General features: G+C 36.9%; 1 protein-coding gene across 1 annotated transcript in view; it reads right to left on the reverse strand.

Moving 5' to 3' along the window:
- Positions 1-12,575, reverse strand: part of NUP205 (nucleoporin 205) — an 82,913-nt gene that overhangs the window by 53,901 nt on the left and 16,437 nt on the right. The window contains exons 8-12 of the mRNA XM_029922946.1: positions 8,981-9,156; positions 5,714-5,830; positions 5,401-5,538; positions 3,313-3,463; positions 1,888-2,093 (exon numbers count right to left, since the gene is read on the reverse strand). Coding sequence (XP_029778806.1) covers positions 1,888-2,093; positions 3,313-3,463; positions 5,401-5,538; positions 5,714-5,830; positions 8,981-9,156 — 788 coding nt within the window. The remainder of the gene's footprint in view (positions 1-1,887; positions 2,094-3,312; positions 3,464-5,400; positions 5,539-5,713; positions 5,831-8,980; positions 9,157-12,575) is intronic.

Below are 12,575 nucleotides of genomic sequence, written 5' to 3' on the forward strand. Positions count from 1 at the left end.
TCGCTCTTTGTTGGAAATACTGCTCTTGCTGAACTGTCTTGACCACTGACTATGACACAGTTTCTTATTTATGTAAATACTTGCATCCTAGTGGCCACCAGGCTTTGGATGCAGAACCGAGAGCCAGGTTTCAGGAACTATTGCAAACCTGTCATCATACTGTGCATCTAGTCATAAAACACTTAAAACTGTGAAAATACAGTTTACATTTAATTATACATAAATGGAGAACTCAATCCAGTACCAGTTAGGTTTTTTTTATTTTTTTTTAACATTTATTTATTTTTGAGAGACAGAGACAGAGCATGAGCAGGGGCGGAGCAGAGAGAGAGGGAGACACAGAATGTGAAGCAGGCTCCAGGCTCTGAGCTGTCGGCAGAGAGCCCAACCCAGGGCTTGAACTCACAGACTGTGTGAGATCATGACCTGAGCTGAAGTCGGTCACTTAACTGACTGAGTCACCCAGGCGCCCCCAGTACCAGTTAGTTTGTACATTTTAGGGGACTTTTCACATCAACTGCCCATCTATATAATTTATAGTGTGACATGATGTGTTTTTAAAAAACTACCTAGAATAAACCCATTAAGGATCTAGAGGAAGAGAAAAACTTAATGTAGAACTAAGCTTTTAAAGTACATTTTATTTTTTAATTCTGGTGTTGGTACAAATGTTACTTATGCTTTATTCATATCACAATTAGATCACCATGCTATGACATGGTTTATATTCATGGTGCCCTAGATACTTTTGTAATTATTTGTTGCAAACTTGTGACTGTCCCCATTAACTTTCTTTTTAAGTATTTTGTAGAAGTTTCTTAAACTTTTGCTTGTGCTTATTTAATTTTGAATAAAAGCTAAATTCATAATAAAAAATATATTCGTAGGGCGCCTGGGTGTCTCAGTCAGTTAAGCAGCTGACTTCAGCTCAGGTCATGATCTCACAGTAAGAGGATTCGAACACTATGTCTGGCTCTGTACTGACAGCTCAGAGCCTGAAACCTGCTTTGGATTCTGTGTCACCCTCTCTTTGCCCCTCTCCCGCTCTCACTCTGTCTCTCCTTCTCTCAAAAATGAATAAACATTTAAAAAAATATTCTTGGGGCAGAGCGCCTAGGTAGCTCAGTTGGTTGAGCACCTGACTCTTGGTTTTGGCTCAAGTCATGACCTCATGGTCATGGGATCCAGCACTGCGATGGGCTCTATGCTGAGCATGGAGCCTGCTTAAGATTTTCTCTCTCTCTCTCTCTCTGTCTTCTTCCCTGCTTGCACGCGCGCTCGCTCCCTAAAAATTAAAAATTTTAAAACGTAAAAATTGAGAAAAAAATTCTTGGGGCACCTGGGTGGCTCAGTAAGTTGAACATCAAAGTTGATTTAGCTCAGGTCATGATCCTACGATCATGGGATTGAGATCCACATCAGGCTCTACATTCAGCAAGGAGTCTGCTTAAGATTCTCTCAATGTCTCTCTCTCTCTCTCCAACTCCCCCGCCCCCCACAGCTGCCCCCTCTCCTGCTTACACTTTCTCTCTAAAATAAAATTAAAAAAAAATTAATATTATTTATGTATACATACACACCAACAAATACCTATGCTAGGGAACCTTCTAGAAGAGTGTGAATCCAAAAACCAATTCTTATTTGCCCTTCTATTTTCTTTCAGGTATATGCTATTTATTATTTTCACATTAGCTGATGGCAATAAGGAGAGCTATCATTACAACCTCTGAAGGTAAAGAAACACAGAGCTTAAAACCAGAATTCTGTGTGTAAAATTCATCACTTATAAACTTCAAGCATTTCACAAAAATTTGGGAGTAACTTAAAATGCTCCTGTGCTAGAAAACAAATAAAATTACACCCTCACATACTATGGATGATAATTACCCAAGTAATGATGGTAGAGGTGAGCTGCAAAAAGGCAATCAGTCCATCCTGCTCCTTCTGGGTGATGCCACGTGAAGGCAGGTGACGGTACTGCACACTGTCTGCACTTGGCAGATCCTTCCGCAGGTGCTCATGGTAAAGCATTAAGGAGTGAAAGAAATGTTCCCACGAAACAGGACTGCCACCTGTTCCCTGAATATTTTCAACTGTAAAGAAAGACAACACAGAATTTTATTTCAAAAATGTCTATGCACTTGCTTAAAAATGGAAGGAAAAATAAATGTAAAACAATAAACTTAGCCTTTGTTTGTCCTAGATAAGCAGGGTATGCTATCTTGTCTGGAATAACCAGTGTGTTGAAAACTGGGTAGAATCCATCTGTGAGCTAAATCTCTGGATTGATTTTTCCTCAGTGCTAAGAAAGGGCGATATCCATGTAAAAGCAAAAGCAAATGACTTGGATGTTAATTATCTACTTTATATCCAGTAAGAGTTGTCTGTGTTGTCCTGTAACAACGCAGGGCTACTTTCCCCATCAGATAATTCCGAAACGTGAGCTTAAATCCCCACAGAGTGAGATAAGCACAGTCTAGATTTGCAAATTACACTACTCCACCACAGACCAAGCACAGACCAGACAAGCAGGCCTTGACAGGGTAGTCAAAACACTGGCCTTGGAGCTAGGCAGACCTCAACTCCAATCATGTGACCTTGGGTAAATTACTTCTCTAAACCTCAGTTTCATCACATGTAAAATGAAAGTAGTAAACTCTACGTAGCAAAGCAGATATTTAATAACTATTTCTTTCTCTTCTCTTTTCCCATGTTTCGATTTAACGAGACTCAAGTCTGAAAATTAAATAAGGAAATTGGGAGAGGTTGACAAACCGTAAGTGCAGAAATTTAGAAAACAAGTACTAATGAACACGAATTTTAAAAAATCAAACTCATATGGCATGGGTATATATGTTGAATACCAGATGTGTTCTTGGAAGTTTTTATTTATTAATTCTGATTTCTTAAACAGAATTGTATTTAACAAAGTAAATGGTAAAACTCCCCAATCTGTGAGACCATAATTAAGGCATCACTATGCATAAAGCCACCAAGGTACTTCTTTCCCGTTATTATAAAAATAATTTATACACCTGGTAGAACCTAGTACAAGTAACCAACATTCTTTAATAGGCAGGGGGATAGTGAACTCAAGAATGTCATGGGGCACCTGGGTGGCTCAGTTGGTCCAACTCTTGATTTTGGCTCAGTTCATGATCTCATGGTTTGTGAGATCGAGTCCCAGGTCAGGCTCCACACTGACAGTACAGAGCCTGCCTGTGATTCTCTGACCCTCCCCCACTAACTCTCTCTCAAAAAACAAATTAAAAAAGTCACAACAAACTTAAATAACATCCAAATTTTTCTTACCATGACTACTACCATTAACTTTAAGCAAGCTGAAACAGTAGTGGGCGCACTGTGGCCCATTGGCCAATCCCTGAAGCATTTTCAAATAAGGAATGTAAATCGTCGGAGGCAATAGGTCACCCATTTGCCTAACAAATTTAGACAAGACGACCTGAAATAGGGAAAAACCAATAATTTACAAAAAGCTTAACTTTACAGTAGCACTGACTAGCTAATAAAGACTACAAATGAATTAAAACTAAGTGCACTGATTTAATGCCTCAAAGACAAAATAATCTGGTATTCTACTTATGAAATATTATTTCTTCAAGACTGTCATTAGTAATTTAATACAATTTTAGACTTTTCTGTAAAGAGAAAGTACATTTTTTTCAAAATATCTCAATGCTACAAAACATAAGGCTACACACATTTTATTTTTTATTTATTTTTTTTTCCTGGGGGAGTCTTAGGTTTATTTCCAGTCAGGCTGGGGGTGGGGTGGTGCCACCACACCTCCTCTGACCTGCTGGAGGACCAGACATGGCACAGTCCAGCAGCTTGGGGATTGGCTTCCTTTTCACAGGTTAATGCCAGGGGGTCAGGTAGTTGACACGACTATAGATTGAGCCAAAGCGGCGGAAAGCGTTCAGGGTGTCGTAAGGCAGGGGCTTCTGTCCGTAGCGGTCCAGGCTGGGGTTCTGGTTGAGACAGTACCACCAGTTCTGGGTCACCTCTGGCTTCAAGTAGCGCACCCCAAAGCCACTGAAACTCTCCACTGCGGATAGAGCATCTGCAGCCCCCAGCCTGCCACCAAGGCTACTCACATTTTAAATAAGTAAAACAATCAAAGAAATTTACTCCTCTAAAATTAACCAGCAAAGTCAGATATACCTGGACCCCAGGGTACCTGAATCCCAAATTTAGTATGAAGACCTAGGAACCTGAAGAATCTTAGATGGTAACCTAAAAATACTGTTTCGTGTTCTGGCCAATACCACATTCCCACATTCCTGTTCTGTAAAGCCACTTCTTAGTTTTTCCTTTTATCTTTGTTTATTCCTTAAATCTATTAACAAATAAAAATGTGACTCAGACATTCAGTCTCATTGGTTGGACTTCAGAACTGAAAATGTTACCAGTCTCTGGAAGTTATTGTTAAATCTGTTAGATATAACAGTGATTTTTATAAATATGGAGAAAATTGTCTGCATTTTTAAGAGATATTAACTTATCCAGTAAAAGGTGAAGTGTCATGCTGTGTATAAGTTACTTTCATGCACTCCAGAAAAATAACAGTAAAAATAACAATAGTGGATGAAGCAAACAAGGCAAAATGTTAACAGCTATTATATTAAGATGTTGGGTATTCATTATAATTATTCTTTCTTCCAAGTTTGAAATATTTCATAATATAAGGATTTTTTAATCTTCAAAAATTTTAGTAACTCCTCTAAGACATTTTTGTAAATGGGAAAAAAGTGAAAAATAAATGTAAGAAATGTGGTAAAAAGAAAAAGCGTGTGATCTCAGACTCAGGCATAACTGAAAATTATTCAACATGGAAAACTCTAGAATAGGAAATCCCAAAAAGATGAAGATTGATACTGTAATCCATCTTACTGGTTACCGCATATCATTCTTTAGTTAATATAGGACAGAAAACGGACATTTTCCTGCATTATATACTGACCCATGGGCATTTTGTCATCAGTCCTCACTTCTAAGTCTTTCCTTTTAGTACCTACCTAGCCTAGCCTCCCCAACTTGTTAAGAGTGGTGCATACTGGCTATTGTCATGCCTGCTGGGGACAAATTAAGAATAATGAAAGCCAATAAAATTCAAGTAAGTGACACAGAAAGACTAGACACCTTTCTATGATTGAACATACCTAACATGTTTTATAAAAGACTAACTACATAAACTCCAAAATGATCAGAACTTCAATTTAAGTTGTTTCAAATTTCCTCAAGAAAGGAAAAAAGTGTACATTTCTAAAGGTTGCACAAGCAGTCATTTGTGTTAACAGCATTTAGGAATTAACTTTCTTCATGGTTCAAGACTCCCACTTACACTAAGGCAGAAAAACAGAAAAGCTAAGCGCTCACCTGGCGTTGAGGGGGTCGCTGATGAGCCACCCCAAGGTAAGAACCTATGATAGTGGAAGTCTGAAGAGGCTCTGAGGGACACCAATATTCCAGAGCGAGCTCCAGATTAAAAGGGTTCTTTTTATATAGCTCACCAATCTGCAAAGAATAAGAAAATGCCTGTAACTAAAAAATTACTTTGAAATGAAAACTTACATTTTTATGGAACTCAATTGTTTAAGATTTTACACTTTGGTCAAGATGCCTAACTTTGGTTGGGCAATAAATAACAAAAGGAAGGAGAGACGACCATGCACCCAGTATAAAGGCTTACCAAGAGCATTAAGTGTTCCAGATCCCTTCTAAGTGAGATGGGAGGTTCATTACCCATCTGCAAACTCATGTGAATCATTCGAGCATCTTCATCTGCCCGATTCCTCAATTGTTTCACCTATTAAATGCATGACAAACAGTTTAATATGGAAATTTATTAATACTGAAACCAGGAAACTTAACAGTGATTACACAAAAGAAAAAATGTTAAAACATCTATTCCACTTTAATAACATGACACCATATACTAGGAATTCTATTGTGATATCACTATCCATGATTTATAATATATTAAAACATCAATGCATTTTCCACCAAAGAGAAATTGAGTTTAACAACAGTGTTTATCAACGGGAACATTACTGACATTTTGGACAGGACATGTCTTCACTGGGTTGGACCATCCTGAGCACTACAGCACAGTTTAGCATCCCTACTGAGCTACCTAGTAGCTACCAATAACCCCACTAAAGATAATATAACAAGCAAAACTGGAGTTATTCATTTCCCCAACATGCTATGAAGGAAATTATTGCCTGGCAGAGAACCATTACCTTATAAATATTCATGTAAACTAAAATGCCACCTGAAATAAAAAACATAACAGGGGCATCTGGGTGGCTCAATCAGTTAAGCATCTGACTTCTGCTCAGGTCATGATTTCGCGGTCTGTGAGTTCAAGCCCCATATCAGGCTGTGTGCTGACAGCTGGGAGCCTGGAACCTGCTTCAGATTCTGCGTCTCCTTCTCTCTGTCCCTCCCCTGCTCATGTTCTGTCTGTCTGTCTGTCTCTCTCTCTCTCTCAAAAATAAACATTAAAAAAATTTTTAAAAATAATAATAATAAACACACACAACAAAAAAGGGTGCCTGGGTGGCTCAGTCAGTTAAGCATCCAACTTCAGCTGAGATCATAATCTCATGGTTCATGGGCTTGAGCCCCACATTGGGCTCTGCACTGGCAGCTCAGAGCCTGGAGCCTGCTTGGGATTCATTGTCTTCCTCTCTCTCTGCCCCTCCCCAACTTGTTCTCTCTCTCTCTTTCAAAACTAAATAAACATTAGAAACAACAACAACAAAAACAGAAAGCTAAACAAAACCACAATTACAGGTGAAGATTTCATATTCCTCTCTCATTTTTTTGAAAATTTATTTATTTTCGAGAGATAGAGAGAGAGACAGAACACAAACAGGGGATGGGCAGACAGGAAGAGAGACACAGAACCCGAAGCAGGCTCCAGGCTCTGAGCTGTCAGCACAGAGCCCAACTCAGGGCTCAAACTCATGCAGCCCAACCGGTGAGCCACCCAGGTGCCCCCTCCCTCGCTATTTAATAGAACAAGTATATGAAATCTGTAAGGACATGGACGACTTAAAGAACACTATTAACCAACCTTATTTAACTGGCATTTACAGAATACTCCACCACAGCAGCAGAACATACATTCCTTTCATGTGCACACAGGACATTTTCCAAGTTGACCATATTCTCAAACATAAACAAACCTCAGCAAATATAACAGAACTGAGATCCTATAAAGTATGTTCTCTAACCACAACTAAAATAAACTAGAAATCAGTTGCAGAGAGACACTTGGAAGCTCCCAAACATTTGAAAATTAAACAACACCCCTTCTAAATAACTCACTGACCAAAGAAGTCTCAAGGAAAATTACAACACATATTAAATTGAACAAAAAAAGGAAGCAATATATCAAAATTTATGTGACACAGCCTAAAGGAGTAATTAAGAGATAAATGTGTAACATTAAATTTTTATATTAGAAAAAGAGAAAGGTTTCCAGTCAATAATCTAAGCTTCTAAAGAAACTGAAATGAGAAGTGAAAATTAAACCCAAGGCAAAAGGGGGAAAATAATAAAGAGCAGAAATCATTAACAGTAAAACGAAGTATAAGAAAATCAATGAGAGGTGCGTGGGTGGCTCAGTTGGGTAAGTGTCTGACCCTTGATTTCAGCTGTCATGATCTCACAGTTCAGGAGTTCGAGCCCCACATTGGGCTCTGTGCTGACAACACAAGATCCTCTCTCCTTCTCTGTCTATCCCTCCCCCTCTCAAAAACAAATAATAAAACATTAAAAAAAAAGAAAAAAAGGAAAATCATGAAGCCAAAAACTCATTCTTTGGAAAGATGAATAAAATGGATAAACCTCTAGTTAGGTTAATTAAGAAACAAAAAGAGAAGACACAAATTATCAGAATTAAGAATGAAAAAGGAAACATCATTACAGAACCTACATACATGAAGAGTACAATAAAGGAATATTAGGAATACCTTTATGCTGATCGACCTGAACGAGAAGGACAAACAAACTTTGATTGGCACATAGAACCAACTCAACAAAATCCATTAAATAATGCATAAGCACTGAACTCCTTGTTTGTTGCCATTTGAGGTAGTTTTTCCATTTGCTTTATGTGTTTCAGGAGGTACAGTAGCAGAACCACACAATATTACAAATGTAGGTCCTCTGTGGTGCTTTATGTTTTAGTTTAATTAATTTTAATGTTTATTTATTTATTTTGAGAAACAGAGAGTGCTCAAGCAAGGGAGGGTCAGAAAGAAAGGGAGACAGAGAATCCCAAGCAGGTTCTGCACTGCTAGCACAGAGCCCAATGTGGGGCTTGAACCCACGAACCTGAGATCCTGACCTGAGCCAAAACCAAGAGTCAGACGCTTAACCAACTGAGCCACCCAGGCGACCCTGGGGTGCCTTTTTAAATACACACACATAAAAAGTGAGTTCATAGGGCTTTACTCCCTCATTTATTTCCTGCCCCCATTTCGATGGCTTCCTTGGCACAACATTGCACAAAAATGCATATATTCTCAAGAAACCATCTGACGTGGCTCTAAAATTCCTTTTTTGGATCACAGTTATATCTTCAATTCTTTACTCATATAATTCTTTACTCTATAATTACACTATAATTAAGAGTCTAAACAGTTGCACTGATCCCTGGGGTAGCATGGTATTAACTTTCCACCTATAGTGATTTAACTATTACTTTCTCCTTATTAACTGTTCTCAATGTCAGACACATTATTCTCTAGGCTTATTCTCGGTTAACAGGTCTTATTTCATTTTCATGAATTACTAATTCAAAAGCTGTAACACAACTATTGTCAAATTACAGTCTATAGTAAAAGATTTTATTAGTTTCCAAAACATAAAGTTAATTGATCAGTTTTATTATTTCATAAAAATTTTCTATTGCTTTTTACTTATCCTATATTATTACACATACCTTCATTGGCATAAGTGCAAGGAAATCCGTGATGAGATTATGGATTCTACGAATATAAAATTCCTCCTGATAGAAGTTTTCTGACACCACCACGGATTCAGTGAGGAACAGGAAAACATTGTCAGCAATTGCAAGCTCTGCCATTGCTTCATCTGCTTCTGTGAATTCAGCCAGAGCTAGAAATATATTTTAAAAAACAGCACATGCAGAAAAAGTTATTAAACCAGACTATAATATTTCATAATACTCTGTTGTTTCAAAATTCAGGTATCTTCTCAACCTTCAAGCATGTCTATGCCCAAAATAAGACTGTACCCACTGTAATGACTCACAAACTCAAAAGAGCTACTGAAAAAGTACATTAGAAAACCATGTGCTCCCATCAACAATAGCCAAAGTATGGAAAGAGCCCAAATGCCCCATTGACTCATGAATGGATAAAGAAGATGGTGTGTGTGTGCGTGTGTGTATATACACACACACACATATATATATATATATCACAGAATATTACTTGATGATCAAAAAGAATGAAATCTTGCCACTTGCAACAATGTGGATGGAGCTAAAGGGTGTTACCAATAGCGAAATAAGTCACTGAAAAACAAGTATCATATGATTTCACTCATATGTGGAATTTAAGTAACAAAATAGATAAACATAGGGGAAGGGAAGTGAAAATAAGATTTAAAAAAAAGAGAGAGAGAGGGAGACAAACTAAGCGATTCTTAAATACAGAGAACAAATGGAAGGTTGCTGGAGAGGTGGTGGGTAGGGGGATGGGCTAAATGGGTGATAGGGATTAAGGCGAGCACTTTTCGGATGAGCACTTGGTGTTCTATGTAGGTGATAAATTACTAGACTCTATTTTTGAAATCATTATTATACTATATGTTAACTACCTTGGATTTAAATGATAAACCAACCTTGTATTCCTGTAATAAACAATACTTAGTTTTGAGAAAGGAGGAAAAAAAAAAGAAGAAAACCATGTGCTCTTCACAGTAACATGAGCGATAAAAAATTTCTTCAGAGATACATGATATAACGCTGATGTAATCAGGATATTTTTATCAAAACATTAACATATGAAAATGAGGCTAAGGCTTTAATCTCAGATGAACTATATCATTCAGAAAAAGGTTTCCCAACAAGTAAAACCAAAACGTGAACATGACTACCTAAGTAACTCTTCTAATTTGGTAACCAAGTAGCAAAAATTAAAAAAATTAAACCTTAACCTAAAGACAAACTAGTCCACTTACAGCTTTTTTTAGCTTTTTATTTGAAAACTTCAAATAGGTATCTAAAAATACAGAGACCAATATAATGAAAACCACACACACACCATCATCTAGCTTTGATATTATCTACCCATTTACAGTTCACCTTATCTCATCTAGATGTCCATGCAGTCCCAAACTAGATGAAAGCAAATGCCAGACAATTTAATATTTCACTCATAGGTATTTCTGTATACAACTCAAAAAGATTCTTTAAAGACAAAAAAACAAGTAACACATACAAATACCATTATATCTTAATAGCATTAAATCTTTAAAAAAATTTTTCAATATGAAGTACCCACAAAGTAATCAACTTTGCAACCGTTCCATGAATGTTATAAAAGATTTTAGTTTGGATTTTTGCTTTTTTTCTTTTGGGCAATCTGATTGCTTGTATCAGGATCCAAATAAGATCTACAGGCTGCATTTAAATGATACATTTGTAGGGGGCTCCTCCTGGATCTTTTTACGTTTCCCCTCGCCCTCATTTGCAGCAGAAACTAGACTTTTATCCTGGAGAGTTTCTACAATGGTTTGGTATCCCTCCCAGTGGTAAAGTTAACATATTCCTCTGTCTTCTGTTTATATCAAAATTGGTAGTTTGATCTACAGAGATGTGATCTGACTTAGAGTCAATTTTTTTGGTAAAAGTATGTCATAGGTGTTGTTGTGTCCTTCCATCAAGAAATACATTGCTACTTACTTCTTTTTAATTACATGTAAATTACTAGGTCACCTTGTGGTAATCTGGCTTTGGAAAAGAACTGCTATGTACTTTATTCTGCTTGAGCATCATACAAGGCAAATACATAGTGTGCTACTCAAAGTACATTTTCTTTTTTTTTTCTTTTGAGAAACAGTGTGAACCGGGGAGGCACAGAGAGAGAGAAAGGGAGAGTCTTAAGCAGATTCTGCGCTGTCAGCACATAGCCTGCTGTGTGGCTCGAATTCACAAAACTGAGATCATGACCTGAGCCAAAATAAAAGAGTCAGACGCTGAATTGACTGAGCCACCCAGGTGCCCTTCAAAGCACATTTTCATTGTCTTGAAAGGGGTCAAGAATATATAGAAGCGATGAGTCTCAACCAGAGGAAAATAGATGGGGTTTTATGTTTTATTTTACATTTTGAAATAAAGCTGTGTATCTACCCATACCATACAAACCTCCTTGAGAACAAAACAGTAATTCTTTATTTTGACTAATAATACTTATTAGGATTATAAATTAAATATTAATAACAGTGATTAATTACAATCCTTCACCTGAATTCAGAAATACTGGAATTAAAATCGCATGATGACCAATTCAAGAACTATTTCTCGAAAACTATTGAGGTAATAAAGCAGCATTAATATCTGAATTCTAGCACTTTTTAAAATTCAAGTTTCAGAAAGTTTCTTAGTTTAAAAACATTAATTGTAATGCCCCTAATTATCAAACTTATAAAAAATATGAACACATAAAGGTAAAGAGACTAAGTAGCCAAAGACTTGGGACTCAAAACCAGGTGTGGATTCCTAAGCCTATTCTCAGCAACAGCAAACTGAAGCACATTGTGTACCCTTCCAGACGAGGGCAAGAGTCCGTACTTCACAATGTATGAACTTAACCACCACATACCCACTTAAAGTTTAAAAAATAATTTTATGCCAGAATAGTATTAAAATAAGACTTGCAAATGAATAAGAGGTACAGTTCAGAAATAGGAGTTATACATGAAGATGAATGTCTAATTAGCCATGAATTAGCTTTAACATAAAAAATACTAGGCCAAAGAAAGACCCCCTAATAAAAAAAAATGCTTTCTGCAGTCTCCTTGTGAACAGTAGGACGCTAGTGAACAAAACATTCTAGAGTCACACAATTGATAAGGCTCTGTTGACACCCCACAACTAGAAAACATTGACCTGGATTATAAACCTTAATAAAATCTTTCCAGATCTACCGTAAAAACAAGTGACAGTTCTTTGGGCTTCAAATTACAACAAAACATAGTTCTCATCTTGTTCGAAGAAACCACTATAATATGAAAATTACATGAACGTCAACAGAAGAACAGGCCATGCTAGAGTCGGTCACAGACTATTAAAGCCAGACTTCCACATCCATTCTCAATTGATCCAAATATCTCCTTTCTACTCTGTTTTCTTTTAAAATAATACTAGTTTTTAATTTGTGAAAAATTATTTTGCAAACAAAACCAAGGAGGAAAACATGAAAGAAGAAATCATAAATTTTAATTTAAAAAATAATTGTGATACTCCCACTTCAAAAATTTAAGGGATAAAAGAAACTAAAAGAGCACTG

This window comes from Suricata suricatta, chromosome 2 (assembly GCF_006229205.1).
Source record: "Suricata suricatta isolate VVHF042 chromosome 2, meerkat_22Aug2017_6uvM2_HiC, whole genome shotgun sequence".
NCBI classification, from domain to species: domain Eukaryota; kingdom Metazoa; phylum Chordata; class Mammalia; order Carnivora; family Herpestidae; genus Suricata; species Suricata suricatta.